The sequence below is a fragment of the Mus caroli genome, unplaced genomic scaffold (genome assembly GCF_978045245.1).
Source record: "Mus caroli unplaced genomic scaffold, Mus_caroli_1 scaffold_3, whole genome shotgun sequence".
NCBI classification, from domain to species: Eukaryota; Metazoa; Chordata; class Mammalia; order Rodentia; family Muridae; genus Mus; species Mus caroli.
In genome coordinates, this window is record NW_028227258.1 from 60,756,297 (window position 1) to 60,783,118 (window position 26,822).

General features: G+C 42.1%; 1 protein-coding gene across 1 annotated transcript in view; it reads right to left on the minus strand.

The window, feature by feature from the left end:
* The window catches only part of Spag17 (sperm associated antigen 17), a 268,834-nt gene extending 249,440 nt beyond the window's left edge, over positions 1-19,394 (minus strand). The window contains exon 1 of the mRNA XM_021157134.2: positions 19,211-19,394. Coding sequence (XP_021012793.1) covers positions 19,211-19,294 — 84 coding nt within the window. The 5' untranslated portion in view covers positions 19,295-19,394. The remainder of the gene's footprint in view (positions 1-19,210) is intronic.
* Between the last annotated feature and the right edge of the window lie 7,428 nt (positions 19,395-26,822).

The window sequence follows — 26,822 nt, forward strand, 5'->3', positions numbered from 1 at the left end:
GGAACTACCACTACCACCACGACAGCAGAAAGTAAATGTTCCAAATTAAAATAACCCTCAGGAAAAGCTAGTCACCAAAAATCAAATATCCCCAGCGACCTATACAACTGTGGTAAGCGAGATGGTTCCCAGTGCTTTTATTCTCCTTTGCTGCATTGGTGCTGTGGCTAGCAGTGGCACTGTCAGGATGGTCCGTCCTGATTCCTTCTTGTGGGCCAGCAGAGCAGAGGAGAACTCTATTTGAATTTGTCTGTAGGTTGTACAGGAGCTGACTGTATCTGCTATGATCCAGAGCTTATCCAGAGAGAACGCCGAAGTGTGAACCCGGTCTGATAGAGCTGAAAGAAGCTGATGTGATTTGAACACATGAAAGCTTCAAGGGCAGTAAGAGCCTAGATCACTGGGGAAAGGGATAACGGGTAGAAGAAAGAAGGCAACAGGGCATCAATTGCCCCAGTGGGATATTTGGGGAAAACAGAAAACTTACAAACTTAAATCCAGGTAGCAGGCAGGCCGGAATAAGATGGAGAAGACCCCACTATTTAATCTCCCATTGTCACCAATGGTTGGGATATGTCCTAACACACTAAAATCTTCCATGTCCATCTACAAACCTTAGAATGGTTGTGGGTTTCCAAGTGTCCAGTTTTTGACTAATTGTAAGACACACAGAGAAACAGAAAAATGTGGTTTATTAAAAGAACAAATCTCCATGGAGAGATGTATGCATTACATTTATTAGATGTTTCTAAACAACTGTCTGAATATGCTGAGATCACCAAAGGAGGTCTGAAAAGGAGCAACAAAGCCTCAGCACTGAAAAACACAGTGACTGAACTAGAAACTCTGCTAGAGCAGCTTGCCTGCAGCCCTGGGCAGGCAGAGTAAAGATCTGCATGCCTGAATACTAACTATTAGAAAGTATGGAGTCTGAGAAGCCTACAGCACTAACCAGGATGGAAGGTCCCAACCATGCAGCAGCCATACCACCCTACACAGCACACAAGACTAAAAAACGCAGTGAATCACCTTGCTTCCCTGCTTTGTTTATCACCTTCAATCACTGACTGATTTCACTGTCCATACTTTCTCAAGGGTTATTTTAATTTTAAGCATTTGCCTCCCCCAACCTCATTATTGTTGTTTAATGTTTCTGTGTGGAATAGTCTCTTGACTTGAAATATTACCTTGGGGGTAGGAAAACACATTCATTCAAAATATAATATCAGCCAGGAGGCTTCTATCTAGAAGAGTTAAAAATCTTTTGTAATGTGATAATAAATCACCAAACAGCTCAGTTTACAAATTGACAAAAGATGTATGGATGACTGAGAAGGATTTTAAAGATGCATTGTTAATCATTAGAGAAATGTAACTAAAAACACAAGGAACACATCATCTCACACTAGTTAGGATGATTTTCATAAATAACATCAAAGAAAAATCCATCCCCCTCAAACAACAACAGCAACAGACTGCAGAACAGTACAAACATTGATGGTGATATAGAGAACTTGAATCTTTTGTACATATCTGGTGGGATTGTAAACTTTAGCCATTGTGGGAGCTCTTCAAACAATAACAACAATAACAAAATAAAAGTAAAAACAGCAATAAGAACAAAACCAAACCAAAATAACAACAAAACACAAATGTATCTGCCAGATGATGCAGCTAATGCACAGATTCTCAGAACTCAAAGCACCCTAGTACATATTTTTTCTTTTTATTGGATATTTTCTTTATTTACGTTTCAAATGTTATCCCATTTCCTGGTTTTTCCTGCTCCCAGAAACCCCCTATCCCATGCTCCCTCCTCCTGCTTCTATTAGGGTGTTCCTCCAACCACCCACCCAAACCCACCTCCCCACCCTCGATTCTTCTACACTGGAGCATCTATTTGCACACTTACATAACCCACAGCAGCATCCACACTAATCATGGAAGGATATCACCCAAGGTTCACCAATGGATAGGTGGTTCAATGAAATGTGGTATGCATCCTGCGTTTCTTTAAGGGAGTTATTTATGTCCATCTTAAAGTCCTTGATTATAATCATGAGATGTGATTTTTATTATTTTTTTCCTTTTTTTATTAGGTATTTTCTCAATTTACATTTCCAATGCTATCCCAAAAGTCCTCCATGCCCTGCCCCTCACTCTCCTCCCACCCCCTCTCCCACTTCTTGGCCCTGGCATTCCACTGTACTTAGGCATATAAAATTTGCAAGACCAATGGGCCTCTCTTTCCACTGATGGCCGACTATGCCGTCTTCTGATACATGTGCAGCTAGAGACATGAGCTCCAGGGGGTACTAGTTAGTTCATATTGTTGTTCCAGCTACAGGGTTGCAGATCCCTTTAGCACCTTTGGTACTTTCTCTAGCTGCTCCATTGGGGGCTCTGTGATCCATCCAAAGCTGACTGTGAGCATCCACTTCTGTGTTTGCTAGGCCCAAGAATAGCCTCACAAGAGACAGCTCTATCTGGGTCCTTTCAGCAAAATCTTGATAGTGTATGCAATGGTATCAGCATTTGGAAGCTGATTATGGGATGGAACCGAGGTATGGCAGTCTCTAGATGGTCCATCCTTTCGTCTCAGCTCCAAACTTTGTCTCTGTAACTCCTTCCATGGGTGTTTTGTTCTCAATTATAAGAAGGGGCAAAGTGTCCACACTTTGATCTTCGTTCTTCTTGAGTTTCATGTGTTTTACAAATTGTATCTTGTACCTTGGGTATTCTAAGTTTCTGGGCTAATATCCACTTATCAGTGAGTACATATCATGTGAGTTCTTTTGTGATTGGGTTACCTTACTCAGGATGATATCCTCCAGATCCATCCACTGTCCTAGAAATTTCATAAATTCATTCTTTTTAATAGCTGAGTAGTACTCCATTGTATAAATGTACCACATTTTCTGTATCCATTCCTCTGTTGAGGGGCATCTGGGTTCTTTCTAGCTTCTGGCTATTGTAAATAGGCTGCTAGAACATAGTGGAGCATGTGTCCTTTTTACCGATTGGAAAATATTCTGGATATATGCCCAGGAGAGGTATTGCGGGATCCTCTGGTAGTACTATGTCAAATTTTCGGTGGAACCACCAGACTGATTTCCAGAGTGGTTGTACAAGCTTGCAATTCCACCAACAATGGAAGAGTGTTCCTCTTTCTCCACATCCTTGCCAGCATCTGCTGTCACCTGAATTTTTGATCTTAGTCATTCTGACTGGTGTGAGGTGGAATCTCAGTGTTGTTTTGATTTGCATTTCCCTGATGATTAAGGATGTTGAACATTTTTTCAGGTGCTTCTCAGCCATTCAATATTCCTCAGGTGAGTATTCTTTGTTTAGCTCTGAGCCCCATTTTTTAATGGGGTTATTTGATTTTCTGGAGTCCACCTTCTTGAGTTCTTTATATATTGGATATTAGTCCCATATCTGATTTAGGATAGGTAAAGATCCTTTCCCAATCTGTTGGTGGCCTTTTTGTCTTATTGACAGTGTCTTTTGCCTGGCAGAAGTTTAGCAATTTTATGAGGTCCCATTTGTCAATTCTCGATCTTACAGCACAAGCCATTGCCGTTCTATTCAGAAATTTTTCCCCTGTGCCCATATCTTAGAGGTTTTTCCCCACTTTATCCTCTATAAGTTTCAGTGTCTCTGGTTTTATGTGGAGTTCCTTAATCCACTTAGATTTGACCTTAGTACAAGGAGATAGGAATGGATCAATTCGAATTCTTCTACATGATAACCGCCAGTTGTGCCAGCACCATTTGTTGAAAATGCTCTTTTTTCCACTGGATGGTTTTAGCTCCCTTGTCAAAGATCAAGTGACCATAGGTGTGTGGGTTCATTTCTGGGTCTTCAATTCTATTCCATTCGTCTACTTTTCTGTCACTATACCAGTACCATGCAGGTTTTTTTTTTTTTTTTTTTTTTTTTTTTTTTTATCACAATTGCTCTGTAGTACAGCTTTAGGTCAGGCATGGTGATTCCACCAGAGGTTCTTTTATCCTTGAGAAGAGTTTTTGCTATTCTAGGTTTTTTTGTTATTCCAGATGAATTTGCAGATTGCTCTTTCTAATTTGTTGAAGAATTGAGTTGGAATTTTGATAGGGATTGCATTGAATCTGTAGATTGCTTTTGGCAAGATAGCCATTTTTACAATATTGATCCTGCCAATCCATGAGCATGTGAGATCTTTCCATCTTCTGAGATCTTCCTTAATTTCTTTCTTCAGAGACTTGAAGTTCCTATCATACAGATCTTTCACTCCCTTAGAGTCACGCCAAGGTATTTTATATTATTTGTGACTATTGAGAAGGGTGTTGTTTCCCTAATTTCTTTCTCAGCCTGTTTATCCTTTGTGTAGAGAAAGGCCATTGACTTGTTTGAGTTAATTTTATATCCAGCTACTTATTGAAGCTATTTAACATGTTTAGGAGTTTTCTGGTGGAATTTTTAGGGTCACTTATATATACTATAATATCATCTGCAAAAAGTGATATTTTGACTTCTTCCTTTCCAGTTTGTATCCCCTTGATCTCCTTTTGTTGTCAAATTGCTCTGGCTAGGATTTCAAGTACAATGTTGCATAGGTAGGGAGAAAGTGGGCAGTCTTGTCTAGTCCCTGATTTTAGTGGGATTGCTTCCAGCTTCTCACCATTTACTTTGATGTTGGCTACTGGTTTGCTGTAGATTGCTTTTATCATGTTTAGGTATGGGCCTTGAATTCCTGATCTTTCCAAGACTTTTATCATGAATGGGTGTTGGATTTTGTCAAATGCTTTCTCAGCATCTAACAAGATGATCATGTGGTTTTTGTCTTTGAGTTTGTTTATATAATGGATTATGTTGATGGATTTCCGTATATTAAACTATCCCTGCATCCCTCGAATGAAACCTTCTTGGTCAGGGTGGATTATTGTTTTAATGTGTTCTTGAATTCGGTTAGCGAAAATTTTTTTGAGTATTTTTGCATTGATATTCATAAGGGAAATTGGTCTGAAGTTCTCTATCTTTGAAGGATCTTTCTGTGGTTTTGGTATCAGAGTAATTGTGGCTTCATAGAATGAGTTGGGTAGAGTAACTTCTGCTTCTATTTTGTGGAATAGTTTGTGAAGAACTGGAATTAGAACTTCTTGAAGATCTGATAGAACTCTGCACTAAACCCATCTGGTTCTAGGCTTTATTTTGGTTGGGAGACTATTAATGACTGCTTCTATTTCTTTAGGGGATATAGGGCTGTTTAGATCATTAACCTGATCCTGATTTAACTTTGTTACCTGGTATCTGTCTAGATATTTGTCCATTTCATCCAGTTTCTTCATGGCTTCCTGTTTCAGGACATTTTACAGTGCCCAGTTGGGAAAAATTAGGGAAAGACTTGAGGTTTGCAGAGGAACAGGGGGTTTTACCGAAAGGGGTTTTGCCAGTCTGGAAGTTAGTGAGAAATTGTATAGAAGATAGAGAAAGGTGTGGCGCAGAACTCCAGAGAGGTAATGAGGCAATGAATCAGGTAAGAGAGGAGCACTCTCAAAAATCAGAGGCAGAAGGGAGTTCTAGCAAGGGAGATATGTTGGAGGACGATCTAGAAAGCATAGCTGACAGTTTAGAGAAAGTGAAACTGAAGGTAGAGCCATCAACACTGGGGCCACTGTACCGGCCTCTGTATGCCCTTGGCGGAGCATCAGGATGCAGTCTACATCCAGAAACTTGGAGAGAACTGCGAGTCCAATGCTTCCCTATATTTCAGGATGCACAGGGTGGTAGCTTCCATGAGCCCCTTGATTGGAAAATTATCCAAAGACTGGCCGAAGGGGTTTGTGCTTAAGGCGTTAGCGCCCCTTTTGTAGTAGCACAATTAGAGTCTTTGCATCTTTACTGCCTGACTCCCAGTGCCTGGCCGAATCTGGCTTGAGCCTGCTTGTCACCAGGCCAATATTTAGACTGGAAGGCATTTTTCATTGAGTTTGCAGCAGAGAAAGCAGCAATAAATGTGGGTACAGGCCAGCCCACCTGGGATCAGGACATGTTGTTAGAGCAAGGAAGATTTGTAGTGGCTCAAATAAATTATCCCATCCAAGTTTATGAACAGACCAATAAGATAGGAACAAAAGCATGGAAATCCCTTCCTAATAGAGGGGAAGTGAGTGGGAATTTAACCATGATCGTCCAAGGCCCCACAGAGCCATTTGCAGATTTTGTGGCTCATTTAGTAGAGGCAGGAGGCCAGGTGTTTGGAGATCCTGATACTGCTATGCCATTGTTGAAGCAGCTGATTTTTGAGCAGTGTACTAAAGAATGCAGGCAAGAAATGAATCCTTATAAACACAAAGTGTTAGAGGTTTGGATGAAAATATGCAGAGAACTAGGAGGGCCTCTTTCTAATTCTGGTCTGGCTGCTGCCATCATGCAGATGTCCCAAGGAAGGGGTGTCCAGAAGGACAATAACTGCTTTAAGTGTGGGCAGCCAGGTCACATGAAGCGCCAATGCCCACAGCTGAGTGGGTCAGGAAATCAGCGGCCTAAGATGCCTGGGCTGTGCCCAAAATGCAAAAGGGGGAACCATTGGGCCAGTGATTGTCGATCAGTTAAGGATATTCATGGACAGCCTCTTGATTCTGGAAATGGTGGTGCTCAGCCAAAAAACTTGAGGAGGGGCCCCGACCCCAGAGCCCACAAATATATGGGGCAGTAGCCAAGGGATGGCCCAGTTTGAGACCCCCAATGCAATGGAGTCACCCAGGAGAGCAATGAGAGGGAGTGCGGGACGCATGGGTATCCAGCTGGTGGATACGGATTTCAAAGGCCCATTACCAACTGATACAGTGGGGTAGATTTTAGGAAGAAGCTCGGTTACTATGCAAGGACTAATAGTTCATCCGGGAGTGATAGATCCAGATTTTACCGGACAAATTAAGGTAATGATATCTTCCCCTAGACACATTATTGCCATTTCTCCTGGGGATAGGATAGCTCAATTGCTTCTTTTATCTAGCTGTCATTTTCAATTTCCTGCAAAAGATTCAGAACGAGGGGACAAGGGCTTTGGCTCAACAGGGACTTCTAATGTTTTTTGCTCTTTGGATCTTGATACCCGACCTCTATTAAAGCTTTCTATTGAAGGAAAGTCCATGTCTGGCCTCCTAGATACAGGTGCTAATCGTAGTATCATCAGTACCAAGGATTGGCCCTCTGGTTGGCCGAGGCAACAGTCAGAGCAGACTTTAAGAGGAGTGGGATATGCTCAAATGCCGGAAATGAGCTCTCACCTCCTACATTGGAGGGATGGAAAGGGACATTCTGGCCAGTTTTAGCCATATGTATTGGCAGCTCCAGAGTCTTTATGGGGTCGTGATCTGCTGAAGGAAATGGGCTTTATTTTAACTAATGAAGGAAGCTACAGCACCAAGGCCCGGGATATTATGTTGGATATGGGCTACGTCCCCTGAAAAGGGCTAGGTTGCTCTTTACAAGGAAGAGCCTCCCCAGTGCTGGTCCGGAGAAAGAATGATCGTGCTGGGTTGTTTTTTTCCTAGGGCCCACTGAGGGAGCATTACCCATCACATGGAAAACTGAGGATCTGGTATGGGTTCCTCAGTGTCCACTTCCCTCAGAAAAATTGAAGGCTGCACAGGAACTAGTACAAGAACAACTGGAATTGGGCCATATACAACCATCCACCTCTCCGTGGAATACTCCTATATTTGTTATAAAGAAAAAAATCAGGAAAATGGAGACTATTACTTAATTTGAGAGAAATAAATAAGCAAATGATTTTAATGGGACCAGTACAGAGAGGGCTGCCATTGCCTTCTGCCTTGCCCAGGAATTGGCCCATTATAGTGTTAGATATCAAAGATTGTTTTTTCTCCATTCCTTTATATCATAAAGATACAGTCAGGTTTGCTTTTACTGTCCCTTCTCAAAATCATGCTGAACCTGATAAGAGATTTGAATGGATGGTTTTGCCACAGGGAATGGCAAACAGTCCTACTATGTGTCAACTATATGTTGATACAGCCTTGAAAGGGGTTAGAAAGAAATTTCCGAAGGCAAAATGTTATCATTACATGGATATCATTCTTTTTTTTCTTTTTTTAAAAATATTTTTTATTACGTATTTTCCTCAATTACATTTCCAATGCTATCCAAAAAGTCACCCATACCCTCCCCCCCACTTCCCTACCCACCCATTCCCATTTTTTGGCCCTGGTGTTCCCCTGTACTGGGGCATATGAAGTTTGCATGTCCAATGGGCCTCTCTTTCCAGTGATGGCCAACTAGGCCATCCTTTGATACATATGCAGCTAGAGTCAAGAGCTCCGGGGTACTGGTTAGTTCATAATGTTGTTGCACCTACAGGGTTGCAGATCTCTTTAGCTCCTTGGATACTTTCTCTAGCTCCTCCATTGGGGGCCCTGTGATCCATCCACTAGCTGACTGTGAGCATCCACTTATGTGTTTGCTAGGCCCCAGCCTAGTCTCACAAGAGACAGCTATATCAGGGTTCTTTCAGCAAACGCTTGCTAGTGTATGCTATGGTGTCATTGTTTGGAGGCTAATTATGGGATGGATCCCTGGATATGGCAGTCTCTAGATGGTCGATTCTTTTGTCTCAGCTCCAGTGGCACAATTGCTTAGTGTGCGGTACTTATATGGATATCATTCTTATTGCTGCTCCCATGGAAGAGTTACTTGACGAAGCATATAGCTTTGCGGTAATACAGTTGAAGGAAAGAAATTTAGTAGTGGCCCCAGAAAAGGTACAAAAGTATATAATAGTAAATCATTTAGGAACAAAAATAACTGCAGAATTGGTGTCCTCACAAAAGATCCAAATTCGTACCGATAATTTATGTACCTTAAATGATTTTCAAAAATTATTGGGAGATATTCAATGGGTCCGACCCTATTTGTCTTTAACCAATAAACAATTGCAGCCATTATGATATTCTACCAGGCAATACAGATTTGAATTCTCCCAGATATCTTACTAATGCTGCCAGAGCGGCTTTCCTTTTGGTGGAGCAGAGCATTCAAGATGCTGCCTTGATTTATAATAGCCAGAAGCTGGAAAGAACCCAGATGCCCCTCAACAGAGGAATGGATAAAGAAAATGTGGTACATTTACACAATGGAGTACTACTCAGCTATTAAAAGGAATGAATTTATGAAATTCCTAGGCAAATGGATGGACCTGGGGGGCATCATCCTGAGTGAGGTAACACAATCACAAAGGAACTCACACAACATGTACTCACTGATAAGTGGATATTAGCCCGAAAACTTAGGATACCCAAGATATAAGATACAATTTGTTAAACTCATGAAACTCAAGAAGAACGAAGACCAAAGTGTGGACACTGTGCCCCTTCTTAGAATTGGGAAAAAAACACCCATGGAAAGAGTTACAGAGATAAAGTTTGGAGCTGTGACGAAAGGATCGACCATCTAAAGACTGTCATATCCAGGGATCCATCCCATAATCAGCTTCCAAACGCTGACACCATTGCATACACTAGCAAGATTTTGCTGAAAGGACCCAGATATAGCTGTCTCTTGCGAGATAATGCCGGGGCCTAGCAAACACATAAGTGGATGCTCACAGTCAGCTATTGAATGGATCACAGGGCCCCCAATGGAGGAGCTAGAGAAAGTACCCAAGGAGCTAAAAGGATCTGCAACCCTATAGGTGGAACAACATGATGAACTAACCAGTACCCCCGGAGCTCGTGTCTCTAGCTGCATATGTATCAAAAGATGGCCTAGTAGGTCATCACTGGAAAGAGAGGCCCATAGGACTTGCAAACTTTATATGCCCCAGTACAGGGGAATGCCAGGGCCAAAATGTGGGAATGGGTGGGTAGGGGAGTGGGGGGGGAGTGTATTGGGGACTTTTTGGATAGCATTGGAAATGTAAATGAGGAAAATACCGAATAAAAAAATTAGTTCAAAAAAAAAAAAAAGAAAAAAAAGATGCTGCCTTGAAATGCGGAGAACAGTCAAAGTCTATTGCATTATTTTGTCAACAGACTCACAACCAATGGGGGTCTTATGGCAAGGGGCTCCCTTGCTCTGGATACATCCAAAGATTTCTCCAGCCAAAACACTTGTTTATTATCCCGCCTCAGTGGCTCAATTGGCTTTACTTGGTATTCAGCAAAGTGTGCAATTTTTTGGCATTCCGCCAGAGGATTTGATAGTTCCATATAATGTTAAAGAGCTAGAAGTGTTATCAGCTACAGTAGATGATTGGGCCATTTTGAGGTGCAGTTTTCAGGGCCAATTTGATAATCATTTTCCCAAAGACCCAATATTACAATTGCTTAAAGCTCATCCTGTGATTTTTTCCTCGAGTTACTTCAAAAAATCCTTTGCCTGGTGCTCCACTTATTTTTACAGATGGTTCTAAGACAGGATATGGAGCATATTTAGTAGCAGGATCATCACCAGTTACCATACAATTTCCCCCCACATCACCACAAGTTATTGAATTGCAAATTGTGATTAAGGTGTTTGAATTAATTCCAGGCCCTTTTAATTTGATTTCTGATAGCCAATATGTTGTTAATATGTTGCAATGTTTGGAGGTGGTTGGCAAAGTTTATCTAAAATCTACCATTGGAAAATTAGTTCTTACATTGCAAGATTTTATCTTGAATAGACATTCACCTTTTTGTGTGCAACATATTCGTGCTCATACCAGATTGCCTGGACCCCTTGCAGAAGGGAATGATATTGTAGATAAAGCTTTTCAGGCATGCATGGCCTTTTTAATTGCCTCACCTATTTATTTGGCACGTGATTTTCATTCACAGTTTCATGTTAATTCCAAAACCTTATCCTCCCGATTTAAAATTTCTTGAGCGGAGGTGAGAGATATCATGAAAATGTGCCAAACATGTACCCCATTATTGCCTCAGATAGGGGTGGGGGTCAATCTATGTGGATTGCACCCCTTTCACCTATGGCAAATGGATGTTACCCATTTCTCTGATTTTGGAAAGTTAAAATATCTTCATGTCTCCATCGATACAGCTTCTGGTGTCATTTTTGCCTCCTTGCATACAGGAGAGAAGGCACGTCACGTGATTGCACATTGCTTTGAAGCTTGGGGTTCCTGGGGACAACCTAAAGAATTAAAGACTGATAATGGGCCAACTTATACTTCTGCCTCTTTTGTTTCCTTTTGTAAAATGATGGGTGTCCGATTGACCCATGGGTTACCCTATAACCCTCAGGGTCAGGGCATTATTGAACGAGCCCATCACACCCTAAAAAATGCTTAATTAAACAAAAGGGGGGAATTGTCTCTGTTGGTTCCACCCCTAGGGAGAGATTAGCCATTGCCCTTTTTACCTTGAATTTTTTGAATGAAGAAAAACATGGACGGGTTGCAGTTGAGCGTCACGTCGATCCTGATGTTTCTCCAAAAGGCATGGTCATGTGGAAGGATGTCTTAACTGGTTGTTGGAAGGGCCCTGATCCAGTGTTGGTTTGGGTGAGAGGGTCTGTTTGTGTGTTTCCTCAGGATCATCAACAGCCGCTGTGGGTCCCGGAGCGGTTGACCAGAGCAGTCCAAAATGAGCGGAGCGGGGACAGCGTGGATGTTCCTGGTGTTGAGGATACTTCCCGTGGTGATGACTGAAGATTCACATTGGGGAATCTTATCTGTGTTTCCCAAACCCATGCCGTTGAAGCATTCAGCACAAGTGTTCCCTTGATTTTTCACATCTAATGCTTCACTGCAGTTACCCTTTTTTACCATGGGATGGGGAAATAGCGCCTGTGCAGGAACCGATGCAGCTTCAGTTGAGGGGATTGCTGTGCTTTCAAATGATTCAAGATATTTCTCAGAATAGTGGCTGCATTCAAATGTATAATCAAACAGCAGTATGGTTTGATATGCCAATTAATAGTTCTACTAAAGCTAATGCCACATGGATTCAAGGGGTGTGGCCTGCTGGTATTTCCAAAGGCAATGATACCATACCTCCCCAACCTAGATGGGCTCCCTTTTGCAAGGGTACCCGTGATTCTCTTCCGCCATGGACTGTGTGTCAGTCTAGAAAGGCAGCTTGGGCTGTAAAGAAATATTTTACCTTTTCTCCTTGTATTGGCACAGTCCATAATAGCTCATTTTCAGGATGTAATTGGACCTATCAAAATCCAGCTCAAGCAGGAGCTAATCTTTTTAATGTGTGATTGTTGTGTGGTGTGAATGGTAGTTGCACAGATCTTTCTCCTCTGAGTATGCTAGTGGGAGGGGCATGGGGTAATGCAAGTTTTTATTGGAATGGGTCTAGTGTGTTTGAAACCTCTGTATCTCAACTTGCTGGAGGGTGCAATGCTTCCTTTAAGGCTATGCCTATTTCTTTGTGGTCTCCTTTTGTGTTTATTGTTTATAATGGTAGTTATGAGAATAATGTTAATTGTAGTAGTGATATTTGTTATTATAGTATGTGCTGGAATGCATCTGAATATCATTTAGCTGTTGTGACTAGAATGCCTTGCTTTGTACCTTGGCATGTTCAAGCTCCTTCTGCTATGACTTTGTTTAGACCTAAGAGGGAATTTTGGCATTACTGTGGCCATTGTCACTGCTATAGCAATTTCTGCCACTGCAGCCACAGCTGCGGCCATATCCCTTACCTCTGTGGTACAAACTGCCATGGCATGAATAATTTATCCTCGGGTGTTGCAGAAGCTTTGGATGTTCAGGGAAATATTAATAGCCAGCTGAAAGCTGGAATTTTATTGCTTATTCAAAGGGTTGATTTAGTCCAGGAACAAGTGGATGTTTTGATGGAGTTAGCACAATTGGGTTGTGAGTGGAAATATTCGGGACTGTGTGTTACATCTATACCGTTTGTGAATGCCAGTCGTGCTGCTCATTTATCCTGCAATATATCTCAGTACCTTACAGGAAATTTGTCTCAGCATTTTGATGGACTAGTTCGGGAATTGAGACAATCCATCGTCCATATTAACTCCACCCGTGTGGATGTGTCCATGGCTGAAGGACTAGCCAGCTGGATCTACAGCTGTCTCCCACTTGAAAGAGTGGGCCCGAATTGGTGGACTTGCCCTGTGTCTGATATTAATCAGCATCCTGGCCTTTTGGTGCATTTGCTGTATACAGTTTCGTCAGCGCAGAACCCAAGCCTTGATGATACAGGCTTTTGCAGTGGTGGAGACAGGACAGTCTCCTCAAGTGGCTTGGCATGCTAGAGAAGTAGTCAATGACGGATAAGACTCCCTGGGTGTGTCACCAACCTAAGTCAGGGATCAAACCAAAGCTGTTTGTCTCCCAATGACTGGTAAGGGGCATTGCCGCAGTGGGCAACCTTAGACAGGCATTCTCTCTGCCAAAAAAGAAAAAAGGGGAGCGGGTGAGGCGGTAGTCCCAAGATGGCACCCGGGACTGCAGCCAAGTCTTATGACTTGCACCTGACTTCCTCATACACCCGAATCCATCATGAGAGCTGCGCAGGCGCACCATGATGCAAGATCAGGCCATTTGACGAAGGCCAATGAACTGAGATTACGCAGACTGGGCTGATGGGGCATGGTTGAGGGGTTATATAAGTGATTGCGATTGGTGGCTAGAGGAGATTCCTGCTTGCATGTTGAAAGGTTCCTGAATAAACTGTTTTTGAGGAGAACGTTGTGTTGTCGCTCTTTTCTGCTGGTTGGAGACAGAAGCGACAGTGAGAGAACTGGGTTCTGGGCCAAGTAGCCTTGGCTTCTGTTGCTTATGTTCTTGCCCTTGACTCTTACCATCTGGTTATCTCTGGTGTTAGCTGGCCTTATTATCTCTGACTGTGGCTCTTCCCTCCTGCAAACTTGTGTGTCAGTACTCCTGGGAGACCAGTTCTCTCCTGGAGGAATTTGGGTATGAAGAGCTGTGGTACAGGGTCAGCTCCGGAGTACAGATGGAAACCAGAAGGATCCTGTCCCGGGTTGTTCCTTGGTTCCTGTGTCCTGATGGTTCTGAAAGGATCCTCTTGGGCCAGGAATTTGAATGGAAGTGGTGGTCTTACCTGTGCTTACAGGTGTGTTGGCACTCCTGGGAGACTAGCTCTTTCCAGGCGGTATTTGGGTATGGAGCACTGTGACCGTGGTATGGATCCTAAAGTAAAGGAATTCTAACCCACAGTACAAAAGCCATCAAAGATGCTATGCTAAGCAAAACAAGCCAGTTATACAAGACACATGCTGTATGATTATACCTATATAAAACACATTTAGAAGTCAATTTCAGACAGAAGGAGGAATGGCAGCTTCCAGAGGTTGATATTATGGTCTGAATCCCCTCCATATGCCAAAAGCTCATAATGAAATGTAATATAATGCAAACACATGAAAAACATAAAATTAAAGAGACAATCTGGTCATGTTGACATCACCTACATTCAATACCCTCCCCAGGAGTAGCTTAACTGCTATAGGGTAGCCTTTGGTAAAAGCAGTTCAGTCCTATTCATTTCTTTCAAATACTTCCATATGGGCCACCCTCCACCATATTATGGCACAGCCAGCGCTCTTGCTGGAAGCTGCTACCATGTTTTAGGATTTGATGTTTTTTAATATATATAGGAAAGAAAACTGTTCTTTGTAAATTACTATCTAGTCAAAAGAGTTTCAATAACAGAAAATAGACATGTTAATATCTTTTTCCCATCATAGTGGCCAATGGCCTCTGCCTTGGCAGCTGTATGGAAATATTTTAATTTATAGGATAGTCTCTGTTACATGGACATATATTCTAAGACTCTAATAGCTGCCTGACAATGTGGATAGTGTTGAACCCATAACTTACTGTCTTTTCTGTCTCAGCTAAACAATTTACCATGGAGACGAAAGTTTTTCAGTCTTGACAGTAATCATGTCTCTCTTTTCCCTTTTCCCAAAAATTGACTGAGAGAATACCCATCCTCATAGCAGTCAGCTTCAGGACCTACCTCTTTTTTCCTTATTAAATCAATAATATTTTCCTTTTCACTCAAAGGAAGCACTTTTTGGCTCCTTTTGGCACATCCCAGTCACCATCATAACTATCCGTGCACCTTGAGGCCAGGGCCGAGTGCAATGATGGTGAAATTTGAACCCTTGTGCACTGCACAAGAAGTGTCATTCACAACAGTCTATTTGATACACTGGATGGCTCTGAAGAGACCAGTGTGCAAACGATATGTACTGCGGACACACTGGACAAAAGGATGGCTCATATCGTAGGTGAGGTGGAGGGGGTATGGTATGAGATTGGATGGTGCCTCTCAGAAAGCTGTGCAGTTTACCAGTTACGAGTGTCTGCTTAATGCTTTCAGAGCACAGGTGGCTGAGGATAGCTGAAATCTTAAGAAGTGCAGCTTTGGGTAAAGAGGGAATGCCTACAGCACAGCATCTTTGGGCTGCCAAAGCCATGGTAGATCAACTTGTGTCAATGTCACACACAGACCTCTGTTGTCACTTGTAGAATCTTACTGCCAATGCATCTAAACATTTTTTCTTTTCAGATTTAAGGTGTCATGTTTTATATGTGTTGATAAGTGTCTTGGCAGATGGACAGCAAAAATGGTCAATGATAGCTGGGTTTGCAGAATTAATTCAGGAGCAATGTACACCCAAAAGGGGTCTTGATTGCTTACTCTCTGATTCTGTCTCTGTCTCTGTCTGTCTCTCTCTCTCTCTGTTCAAGCATTTCAGTTGATGTTGGTCTTCTCACTCAAACTAATTTCCCCTTTACCCTACATGTCTAACATTACCCAGTTTTCCAGTGGTCTTCTGACCCTCTGATCTCTCCTAGTCACTGAATACTTGATAACTCCTTTTCTTTTATCAGATGATAAGAATAGTGCCTTCTATTACTTGTCACCATTTATGTTTCAGAAACAACTAAAATGTACTGGGACGTTGGCAAGAACTCCAGCTCGAAAGGCCAGCTCCCCAGTCAATCAATTAACCAATCAACGCATTATTGATCAATTTATCTATTAATTGATTTGTGTAGATATAATATGGAAATGAGGATAATTCACCAGAGTCAAACTGGGAGCTTGATGCTTCTGCTAAATTCCAGTGCAGGCTGCTTCAGAGTAAGAACAGGACTATTACTGATTTGGATTCTTCAATGAGGTAATTTGAAAACTATCTTTTGTAATACCAGAGAATGACTACATTGTCTTCCATGCCCCACCTCTCTACACACATTAGCACAGGTGCACTCAAACATATATACTTGTAAATGAATAACAAACTCTTCATGAATTAAAATAATACCTTATTCTCAGACACCACATGTGATGCTCCTTAGCAAATCCAACCAACAAGGACTTTACACAAGCATAGTCATTTTGGCCTAAGTCAGAGTTGGTTATTCTCAGGGTTGGAACATGCATTTAGGCATTAACTGATAGGATTTTCTCCTTTACAGGCACAAAACCAAGCTAACAAAATATGGAAGTACGTAGAAGATCTTTATTTTCTCCCAACAATAAGAAAGCACACATTCCAAAAAACTGAAAACTGAGCTCATTCCCTTCATAGCTAAAGTGACATATTACTTTGACTTGCAATTATATCTACCAGTATAGAAGATTTATTGAACCTATATGATTTGAACAGGGTTAAGAAGGCTGAATATTACTTCATGTTTTTAAACTGTAAAAAAAAACAGTGCCTGGGGGTTTTCAGTTCCACTAGGAAAATTACAGCTTTGTGCTTGCAGCCCCAGACTAACAAACACAGAGTCAGTGTCCCCACCAAGCCTGTGGTTCAGCAGCGTAGAATTCCAGCAGAAATGCTTGCTCCAAGCCCAATGTGACCAACATCATCTCCAAATTTTTTTTTTAAAAAAATTATTTTGGCTAGATCTGACTTGCAAAAGAGAGGGTACTTTTGCAGGGTGATTTGACAAACATCTCTGAGAATTTGAGAATGTAGCTGGGGAGTACCGGGTTGACAGCCTTCATTCCTCGAGTTATTCAAACCCTGCAGAAGAGGCACAGTAACGATGCATGAAGCCACAGCGGCAACAGGAGGGTCAGGCTACTTTCACGTGACTCACCGGGACTAATTTTCATCTCAGATAGAATTACTTTCCATAGAGAAAGAAACAATTACATTGGAAAATAAGGATAAATAGGCCCGGAGGGCAGCACAAGGTCCATTTTACTTTCCTTAACTACAAACTCTCTAGTGAACCATGTATCCATTTATAAAATATATATAAAACAAAAAACAAAAACAAAACCAAGTCCATTCTCCACGTTAACAAGACAGTCCCAATGGCAGGCTGGAATGTCTGCAAATGGCCTTTCTCTCCCCAGATCTCTACTTGGATTTAGAAACGTTAGAGTCTAGACATGAATTGCTACCTGCTGGTGCCAGAAGCCCCTGGGTTTCTCACTAAAGATGGAGGTGAGTGGGGCCTGGGTCACTGTGCTGCTGGGCCCTCTGGTTTGAGTCACAGATTGCTGTGTGCATTTGTGACAATGTGCAATGAGTGGATACCTCCTCGGATTTACACCTTCTAAAGAGCCGAACAGAAGACAGCACTACACCAATCCATAAGGTCTTCAGGTTGCCCAGAGAAGTTACAAGGCAGGCATGTAGCTCCTGAGGGGCTGGATACACATTCCAACACATCTCTCATTTCCCTGTGCAGGTCCAGTGTGGCAACTGGCAGGACCCCAGGCTGCTAAAGAGACAGGCAACACCAGTGCTGACCTCCTTCACCCCCCAGGCCTCCACAATGACTTCCTAGTTACTATTTTTATGGCTATTTTGCCTGCATGTAGATCTGTGTACCGTGTGCATGCCAGGTGTCTCAGAATAACAGGAAGAGGACATCCGATTCCTAGGGACTAGAATTATGGATGGCTGCAACCCACCATGTGGGTGCTGGGAGCTGAACCCAAGTCCTTTGGGGAAGTAGCCAGTGATCTTAACCTCTGTGCCATCTCTCCAGCTCCTGTTTCTGTTTGATGGCTATATCACCAAGTCACCTGTGGCCCTGCCCACAGTAATATTTTCATAAATGCTGGATGTAAACAGGTAGGACCCAAGGTGACAATCTGTAAAAATAGAAAGGGACCTAGAAGAAAATGTTCTTAGGCAATTACCCTGTTTTGTTTTTCTGTATATGTATTTTATATGTATGAGTATTTTGTATATATGTATTTTATTTGTGTTTTGCCTGCACAAATGTATGTGTACTATATACATGCCCAGTGCTCACAGAGGCCAGAGTAGAGTGCAGCATCCCCTGGAACTGGAGTAACAGACAGTTGGGAGCTACCATGTGGATTCTGGGAATGAAACCTTGGTCCTCTGTAAGAGCAGCAAGTGCTCTTAACCACTGAGCCTTCTCTCCATGCTCAGATGAAAACGTTGGATGCAGAGGTATGGAGTATGTTCTAATTTGTTTAGCTGTCAACTTGACACAGCCTGTAGTCATCTGACAGGGTCTCAAAGGAGGGATTGTGCATCTCAGAGGGGCCTGTGGCCAAGCCTGTGTGAGAGAGTCTCGATGGAGGAGTGCCCAGCCCATTGTATGAGGCATTATCTTAGGTGGCCTGGTGGTGTATAAAAAAGCTAGCTGAGCATGAGCCAGAGTCAGGGAGCAAGATTCCTGCGGGGGTTTCTGCTTCTAGTTCCTGCCCCAAACATTAAAATGAAATAGGTTATTTATCAGAGCAACAGAGAGCAAAACAGGGCAAGCCATCACATAAGAACATTTTCTTCTAGAGATCTTTCTATTTTTACAGATTGTCGTTCTGGGTCTTGGCTGATTACATCCAGCATTAATTAAAATATTGCTGTGGGCGGGGCCACGAATGATCAACGGATCAAACAGGAGGGAAACAGTTCACAAGGATAACAGTCCCAGTACAACGGGGGGCGGGGGGGCACTGGAAGCCTGCACTGAAAGGGGGACTCAGGAGTCATAATGACAACCCTGTTCTCCTTACACAGATCTACCACCCCATTTTGAAATGGCAGGGCTGAGGTTCCCTTCCTGTCTTGTTTTTGCTTCCTCTGCAAATTGAACCCAGGGTCTTCTCTCAGCCCCACCACTGAGTTGTAGCCCCATCCCTCTAGCTCACTCTTTTGTCAAGCACCTGGCAATGCTTGAGAGCAGTGCTGAGCAGAAAGTGCCCCAGGCTCCCTGGACTGGAGGGACTCGAGAGGCGGGGCTCACCTGGTTCAAGTGTGCAGCTATGAGGGAAGGTTCCCATATCTTATAGTTTGCGCTCCCGGCAGGTTTCTCCTTCTTGGGTGCCATGGAAGGATGGGAGGTTCATTGGCCTCAAAACTGGGCTGAGGCCAGGCCTGAGCGTCTCTGAGGCCTTGGTAACCGAGACCACGCCCAGTTCCTGAACGGATCTCGCTCCCTTCCCCCCAAACCGGTTCCGGACCCTCAAGTCAACCGCTTCCCCGTTTCCATAGTAGCAGAGCGGCTAAGTGCCAAACTCCAGAAATAACAGGGTATATCTGGTGATTTTTCCAGCGGGTCGAGCTGGCTTACTAATTTCTTTTATCATTTCTATTCTGTTTCTCTTGGGAACAAAGTCTAGTCCGAATAAACAATGTGTAGAAACTCAAAATTACTCATTCAGGCTCTCCACCCCCCCAAGTTTCCTCTGGTGCAGCCAACCTAGCATTGAGAAGGACAGCCCAGTCAGTTTTCAACCTCTAATCTCCAGGACTCTTCCACACAGGGAGAAGAATTTCTCTTCTTCACCTCACCTCTTGTCTCTGTATTTCATCTGCTCTGCCTAAACAGCTCCAGTTTTGGGTTTTTTGTTGTTGTTGTTGTTTTTGTTTTTTGTTTTTTTAAAGCAGTGGTTCTCAACCTTCCTAATGCTGTGACTCAGTACAATCCCTCATGTTGTGGTGACCCCCAACCATAAATTATTTTCATTGCTACTTCATAACTGTAACTTTGCTACTGTTACAAACCATAATATAAATATTTTAGAGACAGAGCTTTACCAAGAGGGTTGTAACTCACAGGTTTAGAACCCATGCTCTAAAGGGTATCCCACTGGCAAGCAGAGTACCCCCCCCCCTTTCTAACCCAAACTAATCTATCACAGTTAGACTGAGTCTGCAAAATGATGATGATCATAGTATGTGGATTCGTGCTGTGAATTGAACCCCAGGTCCTCTGAAAGAGCAGCGAGTACACTTTAGCACTGAGCTATCCAATCTTACTTTATTTGTATGTGTGTACTTGTTCGTGTGTGTGAAGATAGGTATACATGAAACAGGGTACACAGGCATGTGGATGCCGGGGTCCTCCTCAGGTGTGTCTCTTTAGGCACCGTCTACCTGGCTTGTTGAGACAGGTTCTTTAGGAGCCCAGGGCTTGCTGAATAGGTTAGTCTAGCAGTGAGCCTGAGGGGTGCAATTTGCCCATTTCCATCTCCCCAGGCCTAGGACTACTTGCACGTTATCTTCCCACATGGCTGTTTAATGTGGATTCTGGGGACTGGGTTGAACTGAAGTGTGCATGCTTGCATGGCGATCACTTTACCAACTGTGCTATTTCCTTGGTCCTACTTATTTAACTTTTCTTAAGTTTCCTTGGGACAAATGAGGACATCTACAAGCAGATCTCAAACAAGGTACAGGTACTTTTCTGTCTCCTCTGTCTATACAAAGCACAGTGCTGAGCCACGCTTGCCTATCACCAAACCACTCCTAGTGTCTAGAGTGGTTTTTATTACTTCAGCCAGCCAAAGGTGACAGGCCCTTACTGTGGTAGTTGTGCTGGACAGAGCATGATTGCTGCTTCTGACCCTGTCTTTGAGAAAGAAATCATGACTGCTGGGACCATGGAGTGAATACTTGGTATGAGTTCAGACTTTCAATGGCTTCCAAAGCCTATATGCTAAGGCTTTAGTCTCCAGATGGTGGCGCTATTGAGAGGGGGTAAAAAGTTAGGAGGCAGAGCCTAGTGGGGTCTTTGGGCATGGGTTATTGGGACCTGGTCTTCTTCCTGTCTCTCATTGCTTCTTGGCCACCAAGCTAAAAGCAGAGTGTTCTATTACCTGCATCCGACTGCGACATTCTTCTGCCTTGTCACAGACTGAAAAGGCTTACTGGCCCAAGTGACCAGAAAGTTTCTGACACCATGTGGCAAAATGAATCCTGAGGATGCTTATCTCAAGTACTTTGTCACAGAGACCGGAAGCTGCCTGGTCAGTGGTAACAGCTGATCCCCGTTGTCCTATTCCAGGTTTGCTAATGGCATTTCTTTTTAACTTTTGTTCATAATTTGTACTAGTTGAAGAAAGTATTTCTCTCCCTTTTGATACAGATACTGAAGAAAAAACACTTCTCAAAATAATCTTTCACAATTAAAAAAAGTATTTATAATATGTATACTTTATTTATAATACAGCATTGTATTAAAATATAGTAAAATACATTTATAATATAGTATTTATAATATGTATACTTTACTTTGGAGGAAGGGGCTTGCATCAATCTCTGTGACATTTACGCATTCCATAACTGGAAGCCTTTTCTTTTGTTACAGGAGTAAAATGACCGCGGAGTGGTGATGTCAGAGGAATTTGCTTCAGGAGAGTTTCATGAGAATCTCCATGGCAACTAATGAGCCTGTCACTCACTCATCCTCATGGCCCTTTCTCCAGCGCTTCCTTCTTCATCAACTGTTTCTTAATGTTATTGGATAAAAACTGTCTTTGTATAATTGCTTAAAAGCAAGGGTGGATTTCTTACAGACTGATGACATCAGTCTAAATTTTGGTCATATTTCTTCTAGTTGAAGCTGCTTGGAGAACTGTGCTTTTATGAGTGAAGTAATAAAAACATTTATTGGCATTTAAGCTCATGTTCCATTTAAAAATTAACTACTGTTTATGTGTCATGTTTTATTGCTAATTGCATTTCTTCTTGAGTGTGAGTTCACACCACAAGGTAAAGCTCTTCCCTGACCAGCCATCCAGCCAGGTCATTAGCAGATGATTAACAACATGGGTTCCACATAAGAGAGCAAAGCAAGAAGAGAAAAATGGAAACGGAGACATTACAACTAAAAGTGTTATTTTTAGATTGTAAAGAAATAAGCCGTAGCTTTTTCTAACAAGTGATAACTATACAAACCAATTTGAACAAAAAATTTTTTTTGTGTGTGTGAGTGGTTTGCCAGAACAATGTTGAGTACACCGCATTTATTCCTGGTGTCCAAAGAGGTGAGAAGAGGTCATTGGATCCCCTGGAACTGTAATTGAGGATGAGTGTGATCCACCATGTAGCTGCTGAGACTTGGACTCCTGTCTTTTTGCGAGGTCAACATGTGCTCCTGACTGCTGAGCCACTTCTCTAACTACAACTCTGATTTTAGTAGCAATTAAGTGTTTGTAATATTTATCAGAATAAAACTGTTTTTCAGAAAGCATCTCCTTTTCTTTCTTTCCAATGTAAGAGATGGTTTTTCCAGCTTTCTTTATTCTTACCTATGAAAGGGTGACTGAGTTCTTGCCAACAGAAGGCAGTAGTAGAATTACCTATTTTAGAATGTGGGCTTGACCCTTAAAACCATTTCCCTCCTCTGTCTAGATACCATGGCACTGATGTCCTTGACTGGATGATTGCTAAGGTACAGAGGTCTCTTCCAACTTTTCCCACACCTAACAAATTTGCTTAGACCAGTAAGTGGATGAACAATGACTTCTCTTTAAACTTGTAAAACACTGAGTCTACAATCACTAGGCTTTGCTAATCATCTCATTAGCTCTACTTCCATTTCTGTTGTTGTAGGGAAACACCCTGACATAAGGCAATTTAGGGGAATAATAGGGAGATTCTCAGCTTATAGCCCCATGTCACAGTCTGTTACTGAGGAGAAGACAGAGCCAGAACATAAGGCATCATGTTCAGTCAAAAGCAGATAGAAAATCAGATATGCTGGTCTTTGTTGGCTTGTTTCAAGCTTGGCTCACCTTCTCTGTTCTCCTACAGTTCAGGGCCCAGCCCATGAAATGAGGCTGCCTATACTCAGAGTTGATTTTCCCACTTTAATGAACAATCAAGACAACCTGGCACATATGCCTACAGACCAAGGTGATCTAGATAACTGAAGTCTTCGTTGAGATCCCCTTCCTATATGGTTTTAAGGTTCTGATAAACTGACACCTAAAACTAACCATGATACCATCCTAAAGATTTTTGATGTTTTCATTGAGAGAAGCAGCCTGAGGAAACAATTTTGCTTCTTTCAAGTAGACAGTGGGCAATGCCAGCTACCATGATAGATAGAAAGTCTAGTGTTACTCCGCTAGGCTTGGTCCCATTCCCCTGTCCCCTCACCAGCTTGGAGAAGATGTCCTTTGGCTTTTTTATCCATTGATACATTTCTTACTTTAAATAACTGGTGGGCAACAAACTCAGTTACCTTATGACACATACATTCAGGATAGTTTTTGATACATTTTTAAAAAGAATACAAACTGATATTCATTGCTTATCTATCTATCTATCTATCTATCTATCTATCTATCTATCTATCTATCTATCTATCTAAATTACAATTTTGCTAACTTCTTAGAGTAAGTGGGCATTTAAAAAGATCCAAGTACATGTTTCAGGATGAAAGAACACACTTCTAGTGGAATCATTTATGGTAAAGTGCTACCAGAATAAATTGCAATATGAAGGGTTTTCTAAAATTGACTTAAGGAATCCCAATGGTTTTTTATTGTAGAATACCTTTTGGCCAGTCTTTGCCCCCTTCATTATTTTAGGGCAAGTGGCATTCTAGATAATTTATGGTGCAGAATGAGAAGGCATTCTATGGTTACCAAATTTATAGGCGATTTCATCATGGAATTGGTCTGTTAATTTAAGAAAATAGGTGTGAATGATGATGGCCATAGTTTTAAGAACCAAAGACTATTCATCCAATAGAAGGCTTTGCCAAGAGCTGAGAAAGAAGCATTCCATCTGTTGTACATTTATGAATTGGTATAATAAATTGTTTCCCCCACTAAATATAAGTTGAAACATTTCAAGCATATACTTTACTCCATAAGGTTTCCCACATGGCAATGGCTAAATCAAAACTGTACTATTTGGAGACTTTTCTCTCATTGGCAGGGGTGCTCTCGGCTTGTTTGATTTAGTGCTTCCAGTAAGATTTTTGCATTTAATATGTTTAATTCAAGGACAGCCTTCTTTTAAGCTGGACTGTTTCTTTAGCTTACTGGGCTTGCAGAGAAAATGACTTTTTTTTTGTCTTTGATCTTCCAGTGTTCAACTAACTTTTACTCATGTGCATGGCTTAATAGTCTCCTCCTTACACTCGGCAGCTGTTCATGTGGCCTTGTTTCCACTGTGAAGAGGTAACTTTAGGAGCTAGGCAGTGAGTCGCATCTGAGCCAAGATTCCAGGTATTGGACATCTATTCAGCTTATCTTTGGTTAAGACCTTAACATATCTATCGATTTCTCTATTTAACATTCTGTATTCAAGGACAATTTTCATTACAGGTGTCCAGTTTATACCACACCACTCATGCTTCTAATCTCTTAATAGAAAACCAAATAGGGTGTCTTCGAACTTGATTGTTTATAATACTGAGGGCTACACTTCTTCCATAGCTAAAGTCTAAAACATATGGAGGATATTACACCTGGGCCCAGGGGTCAGCATTAACTTCCTATTCCGTCTTCAGTGCAGTGGAAAGTGTTGACTTTAATCTTTAAAGCTTCTTGTTGTTCTGCTGCCAGTTCCTTTAGATACTGCATCTCTCCCTATGCATCACTGTGGAGATTAAAATCAGCTACAGTGCATGGCATGTGATTCTCAGTCCCAGGTGGGTTGTGGGCAGCTTGGGAGCAGGATCACTTTCTAAAGGACTTCCCTAAGAACCCTCAGTTTGTATTAAGGATAAAAGCAAACTTTTGGAATTTGAAGGTTGGACAATGAGAGAAAATTCCCCAAAGAGTATAGTTTTGATTTAGCCACTGGCATTCGGGAAACCTTATGGAGTGAAGTATATGCTCGAAAAAAATTTCAACTTATATTTAGTGGGGGAAACAATTTATTACACCAATTCATAAATACTTTGTTACACATCTGTAAGTCTGTAGGACCTTAATTAAGCACTGCTAATTTTTATGTTATCTGTCGTGAGAGAGTTCAGGATACCAAATCTATTTCTCGATGAATCAGAAAATAACAAATACGCATATCAAAACTAGAGCTAGCGTGCATCTGTTTCGCATTCCCTAGTGTGGGATCTTCCTTCCTAGTGCTCTCTCACTCTCCATTTCCTTTGAAACTCATTTTCAGTATCTTCAGTGAAGGAATTTGTCCTTAATCCTTTGGGGACACTCTCAGACTTCACGATCCATGCTATGTCATTGCTCCAAGGACTTAGAATGCTGTGTTTGATTTCTTAACTGCTTATCAATGTCTGTTACTTATAAATTTTACAATGTGAAATAATTTTATTTCTTCTGTTGTACAAACTTCAAGAGCTCTGGTTAACAGGAAAGTCTTTCAGTGAAACTTCTACAGTCTAATAGACTGGGTCAATTCACACGATGCCAGGCTGCAGGGAAGTGCTGTAGGAAGGAGAAGTGAAGTTTCTTTGCTGATTTTTTCCCACATTTTTTATTAGATATTTTCTTCATTTACATTTCCAATGCTATCCCCAAAGTCCCCTATACCCTCCCCCCACCCTGCTCCCCTACTCACTCACTCCTACTTCTTGGCTCTGGCATTCCCCTGTACTGGGACATATAAAGTTTGCTAGACCAAGGGGCCTCTCTTCCCAATGATGGCCGACTAGGCCATCTTCTGCTACATATGCAGCTAGAGACACGAGTTCTGGGGGGTACTGGTTAGTTCATATTGTTTTTCCACCTATAGGGTTGCAGACCCTTTCAGCTCTTGGGTACTTTCTCCAGCTCCTATATTGGGAGCCCAGTGTTCCATCCTATAGATGACTGTGAGCATCCACTTCTATATTTGCCAGGCACTGGCAAAGCCTCACAGGAGACAGCTATATCAGGGTCCCTTCAGCAAAATCTTTCTTTGCTGATTTTTAATAAGAAGGATCTATTTAGATGTGTGAGTGAGGTCTTAGAGTTAGCTGTTATTATTGTGTCTGGACCTATGTGGTCTCTCATGTTTTAATGTTTGTTTTGTGAAATTGTGGACCCCTAGATTTGGTGCATAAATGCTTACCATAGTTGTGTACTATTGATGAATCCTTTTTGTCAGCTCAATAGTATAAAATAAGAATGTTAGACATACCCTTGAAAGATTTCATAAGTTGCTAGTATTATGACCTTCTTGAAACGTAAGATTATAGTGAATTGTAGTTTGTATCTGGTTAGTTCTCCAGGACTCTGTGTACTGGAAACTTGGTACCAATGTAGTGGCTTCAAGGGGATAGTGCTTATTAGAACCAGGCCTGCTAGAAGGCAATTGGGTCTACTCTTATGAGCTCATAGGTATAGGCTTTGCTACTAGTAATGGATTGCCTCTGGTCCCATGGGTGGGGTTGGGTATCAGAGCTTTGGGATGTTTCCTGAAGGAGGTGATTGTCATGTGAGGGGGGCTGGTCCCCTCTCTCTCTCTCTCTCTCTCTCTCTCTCTCTCTCTCTCTCTCTCTCTCTCTCTCTCCCTCCCTCCCTCTCTCTTTCTTGCTCTTCCTTATTTGTATATGTACCACTGCTTCTCTGCTCAGCCAGGGACATCCCTGGGACATTACATCCTTACTAGGACAGGAGATGTGTTGTTTGTACTTTCAAGAACTGTAAGTCTCTTTT